General features: G+C 37.5%; 2 protein-coding genes across 3 annotated transcripts; one reads left to right on the top strand and one right to left on the bottom strand.

Annotated features, from left to right (window-relative positions):
* The first annotated feature begins 765 nt into the window (after positions 1–765).
* On the top strand, positions 766–9,361 carry LOC102217538 (serine/arginine-rich splicing factor 11-like). Of its 2 annotated transcripts, XM_005807596.3 has the most exons (12): positions 766–1,066; positions 2,094–2,227; positions 5,401–5,516; positions 5,988–6,068; positions 6,152–6,189; positions 6,278–6,411; positions 6,528–6,606; positions 6,688–6,813; positions 6,902–6,991; positions 7,980–8,063; positions 8,446–8,611; positions 8,732–9,361. In XM_005807596.3, exons 1-12 carry the CDS (start codon positions 945–947, stop codon positions 8,921–8,923), a joined length of 1,362 nt encoding a protein of 453 aa, XP_005807653.2. In that variant the 5' UTR covers positions 766–944; the 3' UTR covers positions 8,924–9,361. The 2 variants fall into 2 exon arrangements, with proteins under 2 accessions (XP_005807653.2, XP_023191195.1); XM_023335427.1 differs by lacking the exons at positions 766–1,066; positions 2,094–2,227 and adding an exon at positions 3,094–5,145.
* Positions 9,362–11,676: 2,315 nt separating this feature from the next.
* On the bottom strand, positions 11,677–22,241 carry LOC102219507 (ankyrin repeat domain-containing protein 13C-like). Its single transcript, XM_023336170.1, has 13 exons — positions 21,399–22,241; positions 20,796–20,837; positions 18,782–18,886; positions 16,761–16,846; positions 16,525–16,570; positions 16,264–16,330; positions 15,956–16,100; positions 15,736–15,867; positions 13,987–14,148; positions 13,792–13,871; positions 13,563–13,661; positions 11,938–12,038; positions 11,677–11,824 (listed from the first exon to the last, which is right to left on the bottom strand). The coding sequence occupies exons 1-13, from the start codon at positions 21,760–21,762 to the stop codon at positions 11,694–11,696; spliced, it is 1,560 nt and encodes a 519-aa protein (XP_023191938.1). The 5' UTR covers positions 21,763–22,241; the 3' UTR covers positions 11,677–11,693.
* Between the last annotated feature and the right edge of the window lie 440 nt (positions 22,242–22,681).

The following is a 22,681-nucleotide window of genomic DNA, read 5'->3' as shown; positions in this document are numbered from 1 at the left end:
GCACACTCTGAGGCAATATTTTGTTTTCCTGGATTTTGCAAGTTTCTTTGTGTTTTTTTCCAGTTGTTTTGATATTGTTTTGTCTCTACCATTTTAAAACCACAAGAGTCTGATTTTTGGCTATTCTTCTTTGCAAAATGACTTAAGGTCAGCCAATTGGAAAAGAAAAAAAAATGTTTAATTTTTGTGATCTTGTTTTAAATTTCTCAACAGACTTATCGCTGACCTGTCTGGTGACAGACCTTGACATAGAAGCCATATTTGTACTGAAATTAAACTGAATGCACAAGTATTTACAGATGTGCTGTCTTCTCAAGGCAATTGATTCATTTAGATTTTAATTGGGCGTCTCAGAGTAAAAAGGGCAAAAATAAATATCGATCTATACATCTATGTACACAATACTAAGTACCAACTGAGATGAGGAAAGGGCGACCTCTGTAGGTCATTAAGGGCGATTTATTTATCTCTCTTGTGCAATATTCATCTTGTCCGCGCCACGATGTCTATTTACATAACTTGATTAAATCAAGTTAATAGAAAATAGACGAAACCAAAATAAGAGATTACAATGTATAACTCTAGATGGTCCTTTGTATTTACGTCCCTCCCTTTTACGCATGCGCATATCTCATTCTATTAACTTGATTAAATCAAGTTAATAGAAAATAGACGAAACCAAAATAAGAGATTATAATGTATTACTCTAGATGTTTCTTTGTATTTACGTCCCTCCCTTTTACGCATGCGCAAAAAATTCAAGCATTATCCAATATGGCCGCGACGTCCAGCAGTTGTTTCTTCTTCTAGTTGGGATCTAACCTTTGTCCTGCTGGTTATTTGCAAACAAACCGGTTTTAATGCGATACGAATAGGCGCTGCAGTGATTTGTTTCCGCGTGTGTCTATTTTTTTGTTGTTGAAAAAACGGTACTTGTGTCGAAAATGAGTTACACGACGCGGGTGGTTCAGGTGACCAATGTGTCGCCAAGCACAACGTCGGAACAGATGAGGACATTGTTTGGTTTTCTGGGAACCATCGAGGAACTAAAGCTATTTCCGCCAGAGTGAGTACACTACTTCGCTTTTTATTTTAAATTGTAAGGCTAATAAAATGCAAGTACATTTAAATGGGGTCCTAAAAGTTGTAAAAGTCTATATTTTTGTGTAACGGAAATGTAGGCCCCACGCTCACCAGAGCACATCACTGAAGCTAACGCTAGCTTCCGAATTAGCATTTGCTGAAAGGCTGTTTCACCGACCGCTCTTTTTAAATCCTGAGCAACCTTAGATCCGCGGTCCAAACTAAATCTGAGCATAAATTGCAAAAACAAACAAGCTAACGAAAAACATAGCTAGATCGGTCAAACATATCTCAATTTGTGGGAAAAATCATTTCCTTTTTTTTTTTTTTTTGTTTTTTTAGCTATCCAGAGTTGAATGGATAAGAGAGCTCAAAAACTACAAAATTTAGGCTGGTCTTCACTTGATGGATTACTTAAAAAGCATGCATAGCGATTTTTTTCTAGCATTTTAGCTCATCAACCCTGAAACAGATTGTGCCTTTTTTTATTTGAACAATAACTCCTGTTGTATTAAGGCTGCATCAGATCAGGTTCATTTAAGACCCAGAAGTCTCATAGTTTCATCTATAATTGTGGCGAACAACTCTCAACTCAATGGAGGATATTCAAGTATTGCTTGTGATCTACTTAACATTTGTGGAAATACTCTTTTGTGGAATAAATAAACATTTTCCCCCTCAATTTAGATAGTGTTCAGTTAATAAACTGAAACATCACCTCTGTTTAAACCTACAGTGCTTTATAATAAACACCATCGACTCTTAACTCAGACTGTGGTTTTCAAAACCTTTTTTATGTGTACAAGTAAGTCTATGTAAAATAAATTTGGTCATGTGAGTTGATGAAGAGGTCTGTTATGCAATTCCAATGTCTCAGCGATGTCCCCCTCAGTTACAAGATGAGTCATCTATAACTATGTACCCTGTTGTTTAATAATTATAAAATTTGAGATAATAGTTTAGCTTTTTTGTGGCATTTTTATATTTTTTTCTAAATTCTTCATTTGCAGTGATTCCCCTATGCCGGTGACATCCCGAGTCTGCTTTGTGAAGTTCCAGGAGCCAGAGTCTGTGGGAGTGTCTCAGCATCTCACCAATACGGTTTTTGTGGATAGAGCTTTGATCGTGGTCCCGTTTGCTGAAGGTTTGTCTTGTCATTCTTCTCGTGCTCCTTTTGAATGAATGTCATTATTTGTGAAAAGTAACAATGTTACCAAGTTAAAGGGATCCCATTTCCTCAGCTCAACTTACCGTGTTTTATTTATATATAATTTTAAAGAAGATTGATTGAAACAGAAACTCCAGGTTTTTCTGGTTAGTAAAATGGCGTGTAAAGCAGATTTTACATATTTTTCTTAAATCAAGAGAGGTAACACCACAGTGCAATTGTTCTTGCTTTTTGTGGATTATATCTCTGGCTTATCTTTTCTTTTTTTTTAGTTTGTCTAGCTTTAACAGGTGCTGCTTGTACAAAGAAAAACGATTTAATGTAGCAAAATCTGCTTTACACACAAGAACGTCCCCCAGCAGCAGGCTGTGCAGACTCCTCAGAGTTCTGAAATAAAGTAGCAAAAAAGCACATTGCCATATGTACTTTTCCCCCATATTGGACTATCCGCTGTTAAATCTCTCTCTGTTATTTGTGTGTGTGTATGTGTGTGTGTGTATGTGTGGTTTTTGTAGTGAAGAAGGCAAAAGCAGCCCCCTCGTTGATGGTCGTCTGCCTGCCAACAGGGAATTGTAGACATTTGCAAAGGCCAGCAAGCATTCAAGCCCCACCCCCTATTTTGTCCTCTATTCTGTCTCTGCCTGGACTTTCTCTTTCCCTCTTTTTTTGTTTTTTTCTTATTTTAAGTGGTTTAGAGTATGAAGATCAGACATGAATTACCTGTTAGAAGCATTGCTTAACATGCAATGTATTCAACCTCTTAAAGGGCTGCTTGGCCATGCATTATATTGGTGCAAGAGAGTCATACTCTTAATGTCAATTTCCTGGAAGACGGACCTTAAAACAAATGTGTGTTAACTCACTGCTGCAAAAGAAGTTAATAGTTTTAATCAAAAGCACTATGTTGTAAATGTTTAACAAAACCCAAATGTGTCAGTGTACAGACATTAAAACAGTTTCTACCAGAAATATTTTTTTTTCAGTTAGAGATGCACCAATGAGGTTTATGGCTTAATTTGTTTAATATAGCTATAAACTTTCAAAATTAGTTTGATCTTTTTCTGGTTTTGCTTTTCCAATAACTGTTAAGTTTTTCTTTCTAGTTTTGCGATGAGAAGACATTTATATTAGAAGCTGCAACACACCATGTTTGAGGGCATTAGCTTTCTTTTTACTCAGACAAAATGCTGAGAGTTGACATTTTAATTTCTCTTTTGCATTTTATATTAGAAATCAGCACGATAGGTAACGTTAGCATTATTATTGGTGCACTCAGCATATATTCCCTTGAGATTTCTCAGCATTTTACTCGGACCTCTAAAACGCTGGCAACAAGCTCAAAACTAAAAATATAGGAACAATTTTTTTTTAAAGATGTTCAGCTTCCTTGGTACTATTTTTGAAGTACATTTGGCTCTGAATGATGTTCTGTTTTTCTGATTCAGAAATGTGTGTAATTTCCTTTTTAAACCTGAAAGTTAAATAGCTAACTAATTGGTGAAGAAGCACTAAACAAAGAGTAACTCTCTGTGTTGTAGTCTGACTGAACTGCAAACAGTCTGACTGAACTGCAAACATGACTCTTCAGAAAACCATTTCTGAAGAGTCTAAACTACATATCTAACTAAAAAAGATCAGCTTTAAGTGTGTTACCCAGAGTAAAACTTCCATATTGCAGATTGAAGAAGCACTCAGGTATGAAACTTGCTAGAGATTATATGTAGCAAGTTCAGGAAAAGATTATTATTTTTATTAGTTTCTGACCTACAGGTCAACATATAAATTGTCTGATTTCGGTCACCAGCCGGTTTCTCTGTGCACCTCTAGATTTAGTAAACTTTGCTAAAACAGCATGTATACAAGATGCTTGTGGAAAAAATATTCTACATGAACTGAGTATTTTAGCATTAGTTGTGGCTGAGGGACTATTGAATATACTCAGACACATTCATGCTTAAAAGGTTGACCTTGAAAAGGCATTAGTTGTTTTGGTTTTGTTAGAACCAGGCATCTGAAACATCAAGGTGGCTTAAAATAACCCTATTCTTTCAGTGTGAGCTAAACCTGGACTTCAAAAAGGGTAACTCTTTTCATTTACTGGATGCCTGATGTCACTGATGATAAAACTCCTTGTTGTTAATTGTATGAAATATCCACCCAACATGACAATGCTGGTACAATATTCTCTTTTAACAGTGGTCTTTTTTTGTTTTGTTGTTGTGTTTTACAGTTCTTTTTCCTGGCTCAGCCAGTCCTGTATACCAGACCCTGCAGAAAATACCATCCAACAGTTTTGTGTCCTGCAGCAATTTCTCTCTCCAGTGTGCTCTTGTGTTTAAATGTTTTCCCTGTTGTGTGTCTGAATTTAGGTCATGTGATTTCTGTGAATAAGTTGCATTGGGAATAGGTTGAGACAAATGATAATGAGGTGTTTGGTAATCTGCGCAATTTAAAACATAAAACTTAGAGGTGTTGTGTATTTCATGTTAAGCTGATAGCTTTAAAAAAAAAAAAAATCAAGACTTCATCCCCTGCCAAGGTGTGGTTAAGTGATGCAGTGTTGAGGTAAGGATTTTTAGCCTATGATGTACAGCAGGCACGCTACCTACCCTGAATTTTATCATTTAGTCTAACCACTTAATCATTCTGAAATGTGTTTTTGGTAAGTAGACACTGATAGCTTTTTTTTTTTCTTTTTTTAGTTTTCCTGCCAAATCCTTAAAATTCTCTCTGTTGTGTGTATCTCGATTTTTCTCTGTGTGCTTTTAGTAGCGAAGCCGCCAGCGTGAGTCGCTTGTTTCAGTAAGCATCTAAATGAAAATTGAGGGCACACCCAACTGGAGAAGCCGATGTGCTTGCTAACGTTTGGTTCATGACTTAAAAAACACATTCAGGTGATATATTCTTGGCAGTGTTCATTGGAATAGTGTGATTTATTCCAGCAATAGTTAAGTCACTGCAATGATTACTTTTTGAATTAGGGAACTCTGATCTGTAAGTGACCACTTTGTTGAACCTAATTTGAAGAAATGCACTGAGAAGACTTCTTTTTTTTTTTTTTCTTTTTTTTTCTTTTTCAGAACGTCTTCTGTGAATTTTCCAAATGTGTAGACTTTCACTCCTAATGCCTGTTTTTTATTTTGCTGTAGGATCTATTCCTGATGAGGCTAAGGCTTTGTCCCTTTTGGCCCCAGCAAATGCTGTTGCAGGGATCTTGCCAGGCGGAGGCCTTCTCCCAACACCAAATCCTCTCCCAAATCCAGCTGTAAGACTTCACATCTACAGACTTTAACTAGGACAACATGTACAGTACTTTGCTAGTGTGCTTACACTCCTTGACATTTTGCACATTATAACCACTGACTTTAATGTATTTTTGGAGGATTTTTTGCACAGTATAATGCGTAATTGTTGAATGGTTTTAAATGTTTTACTAAATGCAAGTCTGAAAAAGTAGGATGTGTTTTTAGCCTAAAAAATGGTTTTCTGTTACATAAAATTACGCTAAAATGCATTGATGTTTGCGGTGGCACTGTGGCAAAATGTGAAAAGTCCTGAGAGACATAAATACATTTTAACCAAAGGACTGCCCTTTCTGTTCCACTTTTTAGATTTGTTATATTTCAGTGTTCTCTTTGTTGCCTAATTTGTAATTTTTAGTAGCAGTGATTGAGCTGCTTGAAGGCCTGTGTTTTGCTACATGTAGGTACAAACTCTATTTATTTCATTTTTTCAGCTCGGAGCCAACCCCTTTGGTCCTCCAACCATAGACCCAATGGCAGCGTTTGGATTTGCTGGACCCAATATGAACCCACAGGTGAAAGCTTTATGCCACTTAGTTCAGCTACTGTTTTCTCAAAAATACTTGAGATTTTTAGACTATCTTCTGTCTTCTTACAGGCTGCTGATCAGTTGCTAAAGATGATGACGGATCCAAAGTAAGTGTGCGAAGACGTCAAAATTAAATGAATAGAAACGATTTGGTGTAGCTACAGTGGTTAAGTGTAAGCTCTTTTCTCTGATTAGACTGAACCCGTTGGCTGCTGGTTTGAACCTGAGTGCGAGCCTGAAGGCCGATGCCTCAAATAAAGAGATTGAAGAGGCTATGAAGAGGGTCAGAGAGGCTCAGTCACTCATTTCTGCTGCTATTGAACCGGGACGTGAGTGCTAGAATATTTTCCTTTCACTTGCCTTGGATGTTTTTTTTATACAGCTAAATAAATAAGCTACAATGCATTATGAGACATCTAAGGTGGATATACTATGCTTCTTTCAGATAAGGAGAGCAAAAAGAAACATTCTCGGTCTCGATCCAGGTCCAGAAGGAGGAGGACCAGGTCACGTTCAAGACACAGGTATGGCTGTTATTGAGACAAATAATGTAGCTGGACTGTTTCTCTGTGTTGACTAATAAGTTGAATCGTTTGGCTCTTCAGTCGCAGGCGAACCAGGAGCAGATCAAGACGCAGATCCAGCTCGAGGAGCAGGCGGCGTTCCAAAAGCCCACGCAGGAGACGCACCCACTCCAGAGACAGGGGCAGGCGAACTAGAAGCAGATCCAGGTGAGTTCCTAGTGGAAGAGTTTCACCTGGAGCCCGCTGTGTGACATGAGCAACTTGTTGGTGAACTGTGTCATCGATTTATCAACAGAGACAGAAAGAAGGAGGATGTTAGCAGGAGGAGATCAAAAACGCCTCCTAAAAGCTACAGCACTGCCAGAAGGTCCCGCAGTGCGAGCCGGTGAGTGAGATCAGAACCCGCTTAGTTTATTACCATAGAACTTTATGAAACATCTAAGGTGGCTTGAACACCACATGGGTGTAGATTATTAGAATGGAGCTCTAAGTATTATTGTAATTAATATAGAGAACATGTGTGATAGTAAATTTGATCAACATTTTAGCTTAAACTACCCAGCCCTGCTGTCTTTACAGGCATACAGTATAATTACTACCTACAGTATAGTTCCTTTATTAGCCATATCCGTGTGAAAACATCTCCTCATTAAGCAGGTGTGTGTTTAGACAGAGCAAAGCTTTCTTGCAGGCTCGTCTGTTAATTGGAACAGCTGTTCTTTACCTGCCATCTGTGCTATTCTGATTTTCACTAAAAACCGGGAACTATGAGAATCTTGCTTTGTACTATTTTTAACTTGAGCATAAATCTCACCTTATGATTCTAATTAAGTAAAAAAAATGTAATTCTATTTAAGACTGCTAAGATTGACCTTGCTTATTGTCATAAAATCTGCTAAGATTGACTTTAGCAATAAAACAAACATACTCTAAATTGAGTGGTAGTTTTATAGTGTATTACACATAATTATACTTTTTTCCCTATTCTTTGTAGAGTAACACAAATATAACACTGTGAAATCAGCCTGGTTAGTCAGGCTATCTGCTCATAGAGGTTATGGTTGGTTACATTTAAGCCTCCTTATAACTGTTCTTGTTTTCTTTTTTATTATTTAATCAGAAATGTTTCATAGCAAACAGGAGAAAAGTGTAGAAGCCGATTTTCAGCCAGCTGCCTTTCAGTGGATAGCAACAGGAGGGCAAGGCTTTACTCACAGAGAATAATTTGGTTTAAACCAAAGAATAGAGACATTTGTAATACTTTTGAAACCATACATTTTTACAGCCTTTGTACACCTTTCCTAAACTTGGGATTATTAGTATTAGTTTATTTGCACAGTGGATGCCAGTGACCCTTCTGATCTACTCCACAGGAGGCGCAGGAGAAGTCGCACCGCCAGCCGATCTCCAAAGAAGTCTCCTAAAAGGAGAGTTTCTCCCTCTCCTTCCCCTCGAAGGTTAGTGTACTGTGATGTTTGACAGGTCTTCTTCACAGTCTACAAAAATATTGCAAAGTGTGGAATTTAAGGCCTCAATAATTAAATACAAATGAAATAAGAAACAGGGAAAATGTTTTCATTATTAAGATTTTATTTTTCTTGTATATTTTTCATTTCATGTTTCCTTCCCTTTGCGTCTTTCTCTTTCTTCTGTAGCATTTTTATATTTTCAAATCAATGTAAATAGCTGGGAACTTTAGAAAGTTGACTATGGAGACGGTCGTTTTGCATTAAAAAGGTGTAAAATCATGTCAGGTTTCATTGCATGACCACACTAATTTTCCTTAGAATTATGTGGCCTGTTGAAGTTTTATTGGGATTTTCTCTTTACTTTGTACAGGCACAAGAAGGAAAAAAAGAGGGATAAGGACAGAGAGAGGGAACGCAGGAGTGATAAGGAACGCGTTCGCGAGGAACGAGAACGCTCTACTAGCAAGAAAAAGAAAAGTAAGGACAAAGAGCGGGAGCGGGAAAGAAAATCAGATGGAGACAAAGGAGATATTAAGGTTTGTTTTGTATCTGCAGAAACATTATTCTGAAACTATGGGAATCAGTTCTACTGTCAGCTTGCATAGAAAACATCCAGTGACCCAATGTTTTTTTTTTTTTTTTTTTTTGTCATACAGATCACTAGAGATTATGATGAAGAGGAACAAGGTTACGACAGCGAGAAGGAAAGGGAAGAGAGGAAGGATTCAGACGATTCTGCCATGTCTCCTCAGTCTGTGGAGGGAAACGGCTCAACCCGGCTCGTAAAGCAGGCCAAAGTTAACGGCGCTGATGATCGCCACGAAGAAGACATGGATGTCAGCGACTGAAAGCTGCTTCATCCCACTGTATCCACTTATTTTGGTTAGAAACATTCTACAAAATTTCCCCCACTTGGGTAAATCTAAAATGTGAAGTGTTTGGAGAAAAAAAAAACCTGTTTATCGTACAGAAACAAGTCTGTCGTTTTGAAAATGTATATTGCAGCGTTGTTTGCCTAATAATTCGTTTTTCATTTATCTTTTGTCAATAGTACACATTTATTCCTTGCCACCACAGATGTAATTAGTTTAAACTGGAAGTAGGTTTGCTTTACTACTATTGAGCTTGTGTTTTCAAATTTGTTGCTTTATGTATTGTATCTTTTTTTAGTGTTGTGGTGTATGCGTCTTTCCCTCTTCTTCACAGAACAGTTGCATCTTGTTTCTGACCTACAAGTGTTTTATCAAGAATTTCTTTTATATAATAAAGCCTGTTTGAAGAGCTGAGTCAAGCTGTCTGTTTTCTTCAGCTTCCTCTCTGTCCAAAAAATATGACTGTTAGTTTACTAAGTTACGTAAAAGGAGAACAGATATATTTTTGTACCTGACCAAAGCCTTCTTTGGTCTAAATGATTTCAATGTTTCAAAATATCCCAACTGTCATGTAACTGGTTTTCTAAGTAGTCTGACTGTAAAAACAGTCACTTTTATATAATGCTCAATAGTTTGTGTATTGCTACAGTGTTACAGTAATAGATCATAATCAAACACGGCATAGCAAGAGTTTAGTGACATTTAACACAAATGTGTTTTCCATATTAAAAATGTGATTAATTGGAATGTGTTAAGCTCTGGATACTACGGTTGTGTGAAGGTAAAATGATTTCAAATAGAAACATTTTTACTTTTGACTGAGGTGATTAGTAATTATATGTACAATGTAATATGGTGGAATGCTTCTAATTCAGTAGTTAAAAGTGCACTCTCCATTTTCAGATCAAGGTTTTATTGGGTCCTTTAGCCTTAGTCACTTATTATTGGCTTTGCTCAGGGGTTAAAAACTGCAATGTAACTCGTCATTTATACATGCAACCTTTGACCCAAACAACACAACACTGATAGTTTAAATGACACCTACTTAAATCTAGCTTTCACATAATACATAATAAAACATAATACATCACAGATATGCCTCTTGGATTAGATGAGATTTCTTTTGTATGAAATTACCTATTTAACCACTAGTTGGCAGTAGAATTAATGTGAGGGATTGAACCAGAGCCTCTTGTATTTGAGTAGAAAGAAACTACGGTATATTTAAAAAAATTAAATGAGAATGTAGTTTTTGCCTAGAGCTTATGATGATTTGAAAATGACAGGGAAACATTTTAAGCACTTTATCTGGTGTTGCCATTTAGTTCTTGAGGGTCTTCAGTGCAAGTTTGAGGAGATGCTGGATGTTTATCACTCACTTTTCTTGACAGCTTCAGACTTCAATATCGATTCCTTTACACATCTGCATTTCACCACCTGCATCAAGAACACTAACTCAGGAGTAATGACATTTGCACAAGTGCAGTTGAAACAGGATGCTGGTGCTTTATTTAAAGGGATGTGAAGTAGGTATGGTTGCAGTACAGAATAGCTGAAGCCAGCAACAATTTGATGGATCACATCTTTTCCTGTCTGAATACTGACATCCAGTTTGATTTTCACAGCTTATTTTCCACTCCTTAAATTCATATACACCTATATTTGGAAGAAAAAAAAAAAGAAACATTTGCAGACTATCAAAGGGATCACATGTGTATCGCTAGAAGTTGTTTGAAAGTGTTAGTGTTACTTTTCACCTCCCTAATCTAAATATCTGTGTGTCTGCAAATACTATACAGTAACAAACTCTTAGATAATGTAGCATCAGGATGCATTTGATCCAGGTGGCTAACAGCCATAGCATGCCTTTAAATATCAGTGCAGTATTAAGACTACAAACTGTTTACCTGATACCCCAATCTGGGTTCTCCCACACACAAACATACACAGAACGGTTCTCGACACAGTAGACGTATTCACTCGTACGGAGCACGGGGGGGGGGGGGGGGGGTTCATACTATCACAACAAAACACAGAGACGGCTGAGAGGTAACATGAGCAGACCTGAAAACGCAGGAAGCCGTGTCCTGCACAGGGAAAAGGCTTTGATATCAAACTGTTTGAGTTGTTTTTATATATATATATATATATATATATATATATATATATATATATATATATATATATATATGTATACTAAACCTTGTCCCAGGTGGGTAAAAACATTCTTAAGTACTGGAAATGTATTGCTACACAGTGTTACTCCATTGAGTTTATAGATATATAATATGCTATATATAAATGACCAGTAAGCTCAGGTTAAGGATAGCTCTATATTTGTGGGAGTTTTTCTCTTTTAAATGTCGTGAACAAAAACAAGAAGAATTATATACATTTCTGAAGGTGAGTGCAGCTTCGAGTATGCTGAAATAATAATGATTTGACAGCTTTAAAAATGGCGCACAGCAGCACAGAGCAGCAGCTTTACCTGCTCTGTGTATAAACAGCAAGTACAACAAAAGCCATCAATCATTTCACAAAAACATTTGCAGATGTTCATCTATAGCTGATACGGCGCTCTGTCAAATCCTCTTGGATTAAATGATAAACAAGAGCAGCCCTCCCATTTTCTTCCCTTAGTTTTTATTTATTTTTATTAATAGTAATAAATAGTTAATATGGATTCAGAGTCAGACCAGCGTCCTCTGTTCTGCTCTCACTCTCCCAAGCTGGACGCATTGACAGGTCAGAGGTCCGGAAAGCGGCTTGGATCTTCCTTGTATTCAGCAGGGATCAAGAAAATAGATTCGTCAAACTTGTCGTAGCGGAATTCCTGAAAGGTGACAGTCGCTGTGATCGTCGGGAAGACGGGGATGTCTGCGAGACAAGAGGAAGAAAACGATAAAACAAAAAAACATGTTTTTTTTCTGTGATCTTTCCCCCTGAAGCTCGCCCACTCGCAGCTGGTGCAGCGGTAGGTCGACACATACCGAGTTTGACTGGAAACCCCGGAGGAAGTTTCATCTGAACAAACTCTCGGAGTTTGTTGAAGTGCTTGAATGGAGCAATGACTTCCAACACGTTTAGTAACCTGGAGGCAGAGCAAAAGGAATCAGCACTTGGTTTTTTTTAATGCACAGACCATGAATGAACATGAAGGAGATTGAAAAAGGTTGAAAAATAATATGGAAGAAAAGATTGTTCGAAGCAGCATTATTCAGATATTTCAAAACAAGACTTTGACTAAAATTTTAGCGAGAATGCACCAGAAAGAAGCGGGATAGGCACTTTAATCGCTCAACTAATTAAAGTAGGAGGGTGAAAAGTAACAATAGCAGCAAAGAGCTGATAGCCATTTTTTGTGGTTAGCTTTCAGAGATGGAGAATGCAGAGAAATTTAAGCTAATTAAATTAAATTAAAGCTCTGAAATGAAAAAAAAAATTAACTTGTACATTAGTGACTTCACAATAATGTACTAATTTCTCTTGTGCTATCATAAAATTAAGGTTAGTGGCTGTAGTGTGACAAAATGTAAAAACAAAATGCCCTGAAAAATAGGAATACTTTTATATGGTGCTGTTAAGCTGGAGAAGGAAAACTTACAAAGAACCCCAAGGACTGAGACTTCAGATAATATCATCTGCTATAGGAAAAAGTCATTTTTCTCCAACCACAGCACTGATGATTTTTTTCCATTAAACTGAACACTATAAAAGTAGTAAATATATTTTCAACAAAACAAAGCAGAAAATGTGAAGAGGAAAAATGACATTAAAAAGCCATTAACTGTGATAAAGAATGAGGTTTTAATGTTGTCCCCATTAAGGTTCACTCAGCAGAGGACATAAAGCAATTTCCTTACGTAACACAGCCTGCTTTAATCTTACATCATCATTTACTCATCTTAACACTCATGTATCTTTTAAACTGTGCTTTTCACAAATCTACTTTACTTGTTCTCCATGACCGATTTACAGATTATAAGTCGACGAGAACACTATGTTGGTTGAAAATGAAACAAATTTGCAGTTTAAGGAAACAATATATTTTAGCTTTTAGTGTTTGACACCAAATAAAAGTACAGCAACGTACATGGTGTTAGAGTGAGAATTAAAGTGCAGCTCCTCTGAAAGACAAACGTCAGCACTAACTGGAGGTAATAAAATGATAAATCTGTCTCTATGTTTTAACAGACATTTTAGAATCTAGGAAAAATGCACAAGTTCTAGAAAGCCTGGTTTTTCTAAAGTTAATTTTATTGAATATAAAATAATAGTTAACTGGAAAATTAACTTCAAAAAGTTGGAAGTTGTAGGCAACCGCTCAACTGCTTACAGATATCGAACACAAAGTGTGTTTTATTTATTTTTTTAGAAAAAAGTAAGTTCATTTATCTTCTGTTCATTAAGGGTTTTTTGTTTCTCTTGTTGCTTCTGTGGAGTTTTTGATCAGCGTTTATGCCGTGTAACAAGTGAAACCTTTCATGTTCCGGTCCTTATTATCTGAATTATTTTATCTATACTCAACGCTTTTCTAAAACCCCAGGAGGATTCTGTGGATCAAGCAGCGCTGAAAGCTCTGCAGAGAGATCTGAGGAGGATGGGATGAACTTACGACTCGATGCCTAGAGGAAAATCCTGGCTCATGGCTACAGTAGCTTTGAAGTTCTTCTTGCTTTCCTTGCACACGAGCTCTCGGCCGAGGTGAGGCGGCCTGAAGGTGAGCGGAGACGCACAGCAGATGAAGATGCATTACGAACTCAGCACTTAGACAGATTCGCTTGTAGCTGCCCTGAATAATCAGGCAAATTACAGCAAAGACTGATGAAACCATAGAAACGTACTTTCCATGCTCTGCCGTTATGTACTCTTCCCAAGAAATGGTGTTGGGGGCTGGCGCTGTGAGCGACTGCCTCCTCGCAGGCTGCAGACAGGAAAACATCAGTCAGGGGAATAATTGTTGCTCTACAGTGATACAATTATTAACTGCTGGTGAATAAACAGAGCACTGAAATTAAGGTTTTTTTTGTTTTTTTTACCTCAAAATTCTGCTCGCTGATGCTGCCTCCCTTACTCAGGCTCTCCATGATGGCTTTATTCCTCATGATGTCTTCTTCGCTTAAATGCTCCCGCCGTTTCCTCGACTCCAGCACCAGACCGTTGACAGCGTAGAAGTCGGCCAGGAAGTTTCCAACCCTCTCCTAAACAGAGAGCGAGCACAGATCTTTAAACATCTTCATAAGCTGTCGTACTGTAGAGCTTCAAAATGGCAGCGACTCCAAACTTTTAACTGGTAAACAAACCTCAGAAGGACGATCTAACCCCTCTGAGCATTTTCAGCTCTGCAACTGAACTCTCTGCCTTTAACGTCAGGACTTTCCTTTAAATAATGTCTATAGTACAATAAGGGATATGCTCAACGTAAAATACACAGCTTATAATGCAAAGTTATGACCAAAGGAGTCGCTTTGAACACTTAGAAACAACACAACATGTTGACATACATACATCTTAAATCAACAAAATAACTGAAATATTTTGGTACTTTTATGGTTTTTAACTAAATGACAGATCAATACAATGAAATGAAAGGATACAGATGTTACCGTTTTGTAATCCTGATTTCATAGTCAGCTTTGAATTAGAAATGCATCTTAATAAACTAAATTGCCATAGAATAGTTATTTGATTTCTTAAATATTATTTCAAAAGTTAAATTTGTGTTTATTAGACATTGAGCGCATATTATTATTATTAAGCACTTGTAGCTTAAAGCAAAGAAAACCTCAAATTTAGCTCCTGGAAAACTTAAATTATAACATAAGACCAAAGAATAAAGAAAATATATATTTTAGGATCTTGACAGATGTCCAGTAGAGACAAGAGGTTTCTGCTAAAGAGGCCATGTTCATTGCTGTGCTCTGGGATGGACAGGATAGCGAACTGAGTGACACCAGACCAGATTACATAAGCAACCTGGACTTTAATTAGAGCCTCAGCTGACTGTCTCCACGCCACGATGCGTTGATGCACTAATTCAAGCAAAAGGAGCCCTAACCAAATATCCATTACAAATACTGCACACTGAACGTGAACGTATTTTTCACTAGGATGGCATTTCTTTATCAACAATGCTTTTTATTATGGTCAAAGTAATATTTCTACTTTGAACTGAAAGACACATAATGTACTTTGTGTGTAATCAATCTATAAGGTGCATTAGTTTATCTTGAACTGACCTGAATTACTGATATGTGCAACTGCATTTCTAAAACTATGTTGGGCAGAGACTTATGAAAATAAATGTTTTGTGGGTATTAATAAAAAAAAAACCCAAAAAACCACAGTTACCAAATATACATTAAGTGGCAATAAGCTAAGTAGAATGTCACACAAATACTTCAGACATGTTATTATTACCCGATGCTGACTATGTGCTCCAACAGGAAATTTTATTCAAGGAATAATATCTTTCCTTTAATGGATCAAACACTGTTGTTAATACTGTAAATTATTCATTAGAATATCCAAATAAAGCTAAACGTGACCTAGATCAATGAGCATAAAGTATAATGGTAAATTTGTTTAATCTTGATTGTCTGTTTTTTTTTGCTTTTTAAATATTAATCTACCAGATTGCGTTTTGAGGCTGCTAACTCTTACTTCTCTAACCTAAATAAATAAAAAAATTTAAATGTCATATCTGTTATGGTTCTCGTGTTAAATTGCTGGTTTTGGATCGTGAAGTTGTGACATTGTTCCTCAGTTTGCTCTGCTGCAGGCCTTACCGTTTTATCCTCTCTGAAGAGCCAGCCAATCTGACTCCGAGAGAAAGTTATTGACTTTGTTGACAGAGTTGCAGAGTAGACGTCGCTGCTCATCAGAATGTCCACTTCCTCTTCAGTCTCCATCTCCGATTCCTAGGAGGGTAGCGAGTGTTGCATGCCATATTAAAAACCGAAAATCCCTCCCTGACACTGATCCCTGGTGACAGTCGCACCCGCTCACCTCGTGGTGTATTCTTTGGTACACTTTGGCTTCATTGTCCAGAACCACAAAGGACTGGGAAGGCGAGGCGTCACCGTTAAAAATGAAGCTCAGATCTCCGCGTTGACACTTCATGTCGTTGAAGTCGATGAGCGTAGTGTCAAGTCTAAATCAGGATGGAGGGCAGAGAATTAGGAGGGAGAGAAAATTGTTTCGGCCTACTTTCTAGCTCTAAAAGAAGTTCTTGGCCTGAATATCAAATATTTGCTGCATTTAACACTCATCCTACTTTTTTTACTGGTACAGGAACTTTTTTTTTTATGCTTTACCTGATATTAATGCCCTGCTTGTAGATTTTGCAAGCATCAGACGGCAGCATCCTGGACAGCAATGGCACTAAAAGAGACAAAAATCGATTTAAATACACTAATCTATTACAAAGAAAAAACTACCAATAGCTGCTGCAAAAAGAAGAAAGAACATTTAAAATGCACAGCATTGCAGACAATGTTATGAATGCTGCGTTCTTGTGTCTTGTTTAAGAAAATGTATTATTTGCAACTTTTTATTCGTAAAACAAAAGATCTCACCCCAGCTCTGAAAGTCCCAATGAACCTCGAGGTAAAAGTCACCGAGCTGCAGAAGAAAAACACAAACAGACTCAAGGATAGATCTGATAAAAGGAGAAGACTGTTTGAGGCTATTTGCGGGACTGACTTTAATTATTTACACAAAATCTGTATAAATACAGAAAACATAAAGTTCGGCGATGCAGAAGAACAGCCACAGCAACAAATCCATTTTTCAAACCAGCTGAGATTCTCACCTCCCTGAGAGCTTTCAGTAATTTCGGCCTCTTTTCCTCCACATTCTCTCTTGACTGCTGCTTTAACTTCCTCAATATCGCTGTAACTGGAGAAACAGAAAGAACAGGTCAAATTTAGCAGCATATGCTGCATGGTTCTCTACAAAACTAAACAAAAGCAGCTGAATTCTCAAGTTTGCCAAGGATGACTGATGTTACTGGCTGACTCCAGATTTGTACACATGCAAAGAGGTCAGTAAATCTAAAGACAGATGATAAACATGCCTTCTGGTCTGAAAGGAGAAAAGATTAAAGTACAGCACATACACATGTACACAGAACAAACATATTTAGGTTTCATTGCAAAATGTCTCGTTTTGTAGTCAACTGAACTTAAGGCTTTAGAGTGCTACTTTAACTCAGTTTGAGCTATTTGATGATATTCTATATGTTTTGACATCATGTGTCCTCCACAGATCTCAAAGTTATACATTTTTAATGCACTTGTGGGAAAAAAAATGTCTCTACTCTCTTAGAGAAAGAAACAAACACCATCCTGCAGTTTTAACAACACCGTTTTATAGACAGTGAGAAATGTCAATGGTAGATGTCAGTAGCTAGCTCTCTGATTTAGTTACAAATATTTTTCATAAGGCGTGTGTTTAGCCTTTTTGCTTAAAAAAAACAAACAAAAAAAAACAATCAGTTTTTTGCTATGCCTTTCCAACATTCCTAGGAGACTTTGCATCGACTCGTACCGAATGCGGTTCTGTAACCCAGATGCAACAAATTACACTGGTTGAAGTGGAACATAGCGCTGCCCCAGTACCAACAGCGCCGACTGAATCAGCAGCTAGAATTCACTGGCTCATGAAATGTGCCTCTTTCAGAAACTAACCAGTGACCCTTTTAATGATAGCGGACCGCACAGAGCAAGTCAGCACATATCAGTGTATCCTGGTTGACTCATGCAGAGGGGAATACCGGACCGGGAGTGGGCGTGTTCATGAGAGACGTGACCTTCTGAAAGCAAAGCTCCTGGTCCAGGTCCTTCTGTCGTCGACCAGCTTGCCGCGACAGGCAATAGTAGCTGAGATGCATACTAACAAAGTTTGGGGTCATTTGTGAAAATATCCAGCCTTAAAATTCTCCAACACAAGCTGTGAAAGCAGATGCTGCCAGTAAATCAGTTGTTTCATCCATTCAGCCAAAAAGGAAATACTGAATGCAGCGACACAAGACGGTTGCAAAAAGTGATAATTAAGGATTCAGATCAGTTACTTATTTTTCTTATACTTTATTTTTTTATGTGAGATTAAAAAGAGATCAATTATCAGCCCCCTAAAGCGAGGGACAGAGCTAACAACAGCTCCCGCCTTACACAATGCAAATTAAATGTTTCACCAGACATTAAACGTTAAAAACAGCAGCATCACTGAGTGAAGTAGCGATTAGTCCAAAAGCTCAGGGCTGCCTCGTATCATCAGTCGGAGCACGAACTGCTTCCCATCCAATCTGGATGACGAGTGCTCCGAGAAACTCCAAGCCCTTTAGCTTTCGGAGCTGACTTCATAGCGGTGCCAGGATTAAATATTTAGTTTCAATTCTTTAAATTGCCCCGACAAAAAAAAAAAAAAGAAAAAAACAACCACACACACTGTGCTGCATCCATAAATGAGGAATCTAGCATTGAAGTGACGTTTTGTGCACTGAAATATCAGGGAATCGTATGTTAAATCTGAATGTGAATGAAATTAATAGGAAGTTTTAGCAGCTTTAATGTAACCAGATAGGATCCTTCTTTTCCACAGTTCAGCGTAAACAGATGACACATTGCGATGCTGCTGCCAAAGCATCGAAACAGAACACCACTCCAGTTGGTAGACTAAATAACAAGGAAGGGCCATCAACTATCGGATACACAGATCTGTGTACAGTGTCCAGGATACAGTGTCAAAACAGAGGGTTTGTTGCAGACATGAAATTGAAAACAGCACAAAGTCTCATCATAAACCCTTCACAGCTGCGCTGTTGAAACTTACTCATCTGCCGATCACCGTAGCTGATAGCTTCTGCAAGCGGACTCCACCCCTGCGCATTCTTGATCTTAACGGGGGCATTGTGAGCCAGGAGGAGAAGAGCACATTCTGAACGACAAAACACACAGAGACACACGTGTGACCTATTCTGTGCACGGTTAATCTGACATGCCCAATATTTCATAAACACAACTAAAGAATTTAGATTCAAAAGAAACAAAAGCTAACCCAAGAGTATAAAGAAGCCCTCTTGGCTGTTGTCTCATCTACATCCTGCCACTTCAACTACAGTATGTGGCCAATATAAGAAGAACTGTTTGAATGACATAAAACTAAAAATAAAAAAAGTCAGGGAGTTAGAAGAACACGATAAAATCTAGTCTGTGTATTAGCCAGGTCATGATCTCTGGTACTTTATATTTACTACTGCTCATTTTTCTAGACAGCAGTTAATAACATAGTAAACTGGGATGACTTTGACCTCCTCCCGCCAGTAAAATTGCTTTGTCCTCCATTTAAGAAGAAACCCGTCCCAGTCTGCTTTCTCATCACTTCTGCCCAGCTCATTCCCCACCCGACCGTGAAGGAACGCGCCCAGTGTTGAAATTTTGATGCACATTTTGTACAACACGAAAGAGCAATGACAGGAAAATTAAATCCATGTTTTAAGAAAACACTAAATGTTCTATGGTAATCATCAAAGCCGTATGCGATGTGCATTAGAACCACTCTGTCTGAGCGTGGACAGCTGCTGTTCATTAAAAATTAACAAAGGTGTTAAAATAAAATGCTTTATGTTCAGTGAGTGGGGGATGTTCCTAAAGGCAGTGAGTGAACAGATTTAACCAAAATGGTGGGGACATTTTTCCTCTATTAGGACTTTCAGAAGGCATGAAAAATATTCTTGCTTGTTGTCCAAATCCTAACGAACACCGTGTTGCTGTTAAATTGAGTTTACAAATATCTTTGTCCCCATATACTGGCTTCTTTTTGAGATGATAGCGATTAAACTATGCTTATATTCTCTGCACTGGCTGCCGGTACATTTCAGAGTGCATTTTAAGATTCTTTTATTTGTATTTAAATCTTTAAATGGCCTTGCTCCCTCCTATCTCTCTGAGCTGCTACATATACACTGTCCTCCTCGAGCTCTTAGATCAGCGAGCCAAATGAACCTGGAGGTGCCGAGGACTTCCAGGAGGCAGAGAGGAGACAGGGCGTTTGCTGTTGCAGCTCCCAAACTTTGGAATTCTTTACCTATGTTGGTAAAACAGGCCCCCTCTTTAGCAATTTTTAAATCTGCTCTTAAGACTTACCTTTTTCGGTTGGCCTTTGATTCAGTTTGAGATGCTGCTTTTCTGTATTTATCTGGGTATGTTTATGTATTATATAGTGTTTTACGTCACTGCATTGTTGGTTTTTATGTGTTTTAATTTTGATTTTTATTTGTTTAATCTTGTGATTGTACAGCACTTTGGTCAGTGGTACTGTTTTAAAGTGCTATATAAATAAACTTGCCTTGCCTTGCCTTGCCTATGCTATAGGAAATGAGAATAGGAATGGGCTAGACTAGTATTAAAAAGTTGATTCTCTGAACATGTAAAATATTCTGTCATACTGCATTTAAAATGCTTTTAATAAGATGCTAGAGAAAATGTTCTCGCAAAGAGCCACTCGCTAGAAACCAGTTGCTGTGCACTGCCATGGAGCTGGTTTAAAATATATAAAGTTTCAATGAATCCACATTTCTAATTCTCTTTATTAGCACAACCGCTCTAGATACAAAAGACTGGATTTATTGTTTTAATGCAGAGTGTGAACGCATCACATATCAAATATATTAGCTAAAATCCTGGTTCCAAAGCTGTGTGGCGCACTCTCAATTACATTTCACAATAAAAACAGATTACGCCTAATTTACTGACATACACCTATGGTACTTGAAAAGCTTTCTGAAAGAATTATCCAAGATAAAATCTAAAAAAAATAATAAAAAAAGATAGTTATTCTGCTTTACCTTTGTGGCCCAACATTACAGCAAGGTGAAGAGGTGTGTTCCCTAAGAAGAAAAACAAATTAATCCATATCCAAGTCACAGACAAAGAAACATCAGTCATAGCAATTTGGATTTATTTCAGTAATCCTAATCAAAAAAGTAAAAATTATAATATAGATCCTTGATACACAGTGCAAGTTTCCAAGAACACTAAGGTGGATGTTCAGTGTGCTGTACTTCAGAATATTCATGTAAATAAGTGGAAGGACAAAGTGGCGGCTCATTTAGTGGCCTAAACACCTTATAGATGTGTCAATGATTGTCTGCTGCAAACTGTGAAATCAATCACATTAGATTGCTATTTTATTTATTTTACTTAATTTTTTTTTTTTTGAGAAACCGAATTTTTGTTTTCATAATTAGCTGTACATTTTAATGAAAAGCAGCTGAGAAACCTACATCCCCCTTTCAGTAATTAATTTATATAACATAAGTTTTACTTTTTATAATGGAATAACTGGTATAAATGAACTTGATTACGTTCTAATTTAATAAAACGCATCAATACAGTCTGGGACAATAGTTAGATAAAAACAATATATGGGGCAAGTATAAAAAGATTACCATGCACGTCTTTTTGAGAGATGCTGTGGGTCCTGATGAGAGAGGAGAGCCGACGCACATCCCCTTTGAACACACACTCATGAACTGGAAACTCCAGCTCCTCACTTGTCAGGATGATTGGGTTTTTGTTGTCGTCATTCACAACTGATGCGTTGCCGTTTATGTTGTTCGCATTGAGCTGCTGCTGCTGTTGCAGTGCCGAGGACTTGACCGATTTCTGAAAAGCCTTGTTAGACTTGAAGAGGTTACTATTACCATTAGGAACCGTCCCGTTGGAGGTCTCATCGTAGGTGTCCATTATCGCTTCATTTTTATTTGCTTTATTATGATCCTTCCGCATGGTGCGTATCTTATCACCTGTCATGATGACTACCGTGCGTCAGTTGGATTACTATAGCTACTACAAAATGGTGAAGATGAAAGTGAACATGACAAAAGTCCTTATTTATAATAAAAGAAAACAATCAAAACTCCTTTTTTTAAAAGTTTTTTTTTCTCTTTTTTATAATTTAAATATCGTTGCACTTGATGACAGACTTGAACACCAACATTAGCTTCAATCATCCGTTAGCTTGCTAGCCCTAAATAAAAAATGAATACGATGGGTGCGGCGATGAATACAGAAATGAACCTTAAACATAACAGAACACACACGCACAAAATGAACACAAAGAGAGAAGCTAAAACAACCTGTAGCCGACTACATCGTTGTGTCTTCTACCACCTTTTAAATGTACGATTTTAAATCAAATCGGTTCAGTCTTTGCAGCAAAAGTCGGGCGGACAGGTTGGTACAATAAGACAACCGAGCTAACGTTCTCGCTAGCGACACTACGGGCAGACCTCGCGAGATCATGGAAATTAGGTTTGTTCAAACTGCTCTGGGTCTGAATGTGAACTAGCGGTGGGATTTGTGGCTCTGTTTCGAGATTCAAATCAGTTGGCTGAGTTCACCGAAGAGAACTGATTCCCTTGGACTTTAAATTAAATTACAATACAATACTACTCATATTTCCTTTAAAAAAACAAACAAACCCGGATGGTTAAACCAAGAGTGTTGATAGTTGATAGACATTTGATAAGTAAACTAAAGAACTGCAAATGTGTTAGAAAAACAAGAGCCCTGAACAACCCACACCTTGGTAATGTTTTGATTTTGTAGGCATAAACACATTTCAGATTTCTATCTACAAGAGGTTCGTGAAATCTAAATCTTTATATCTGATTTCATTTCATCACTGTGGAATATATATATATATATATATATATATATATATATATAT

This window comes from Xiphophorus maculatus, chromosome 6 (assembly GCF_002775205.1).
Source record: "Xiphophorus maculatus strain JP 163 A chromosome 6, X_maculatus-5.0-male, whole genome shotgun sequence".
Classification (NCBI taxonomy): domain Eukaryota; kingdom Metazoa; phylum Chordata; class Actinopteri; order Cyprinodontiformes; family Poeciliidae; genus Xiphophorus; species Xiphophorus maculatus.
This window is presented reverse-complemented; position numbering and strand designations above follow the sequence as displayed.

Bases quoted from the DNA above. Each gene is read 5' to 3' on its own strand.
- LOC102217538 (XM_005807596.3), top strand. From the start codon at position 945: ATGAGTTACACGACGCGGGTGGTTCAGGTGACCAATGTGTCGCCAAGC. The intron at 2,228-5,400 runs GTTTGTCTTGTC...ATTTTGCTGTAG, and splicing joins CGTGGTCCCGTTTGCTGAAG to GATCTATTCCTGATGAGGCT. The intron at 6,190-6,277 runs GTAAGTGTGCGA...TTCTCTGATTAG, and splicing joins AAGATGATGACGGATCCAAA to ACTGAACCCGTTGGCTGCTG.
- LOC102219507 (XM_023336170.1), bottom strand. From the start codon at position 21,762: ATGACAGGTGATAAGATACGCACCATGCGGAAGGATCATAATAAAGCA. The intron at 16,571-16,760 runs GTGAGAATCTCA...TTTCTTCTGCAG, and splicing joins TACTGAAAGCTCTCAGGGAG to CTCGGTGACTTTTACCTCGA. The intron at 14,149-15,735 runs GTAAGGCCTGCA...CTCTCTGTTTAG, and splicing joins TCTTCAGAGAGGATAAAACG to GAGAGGGTTGGAAACTTCCT.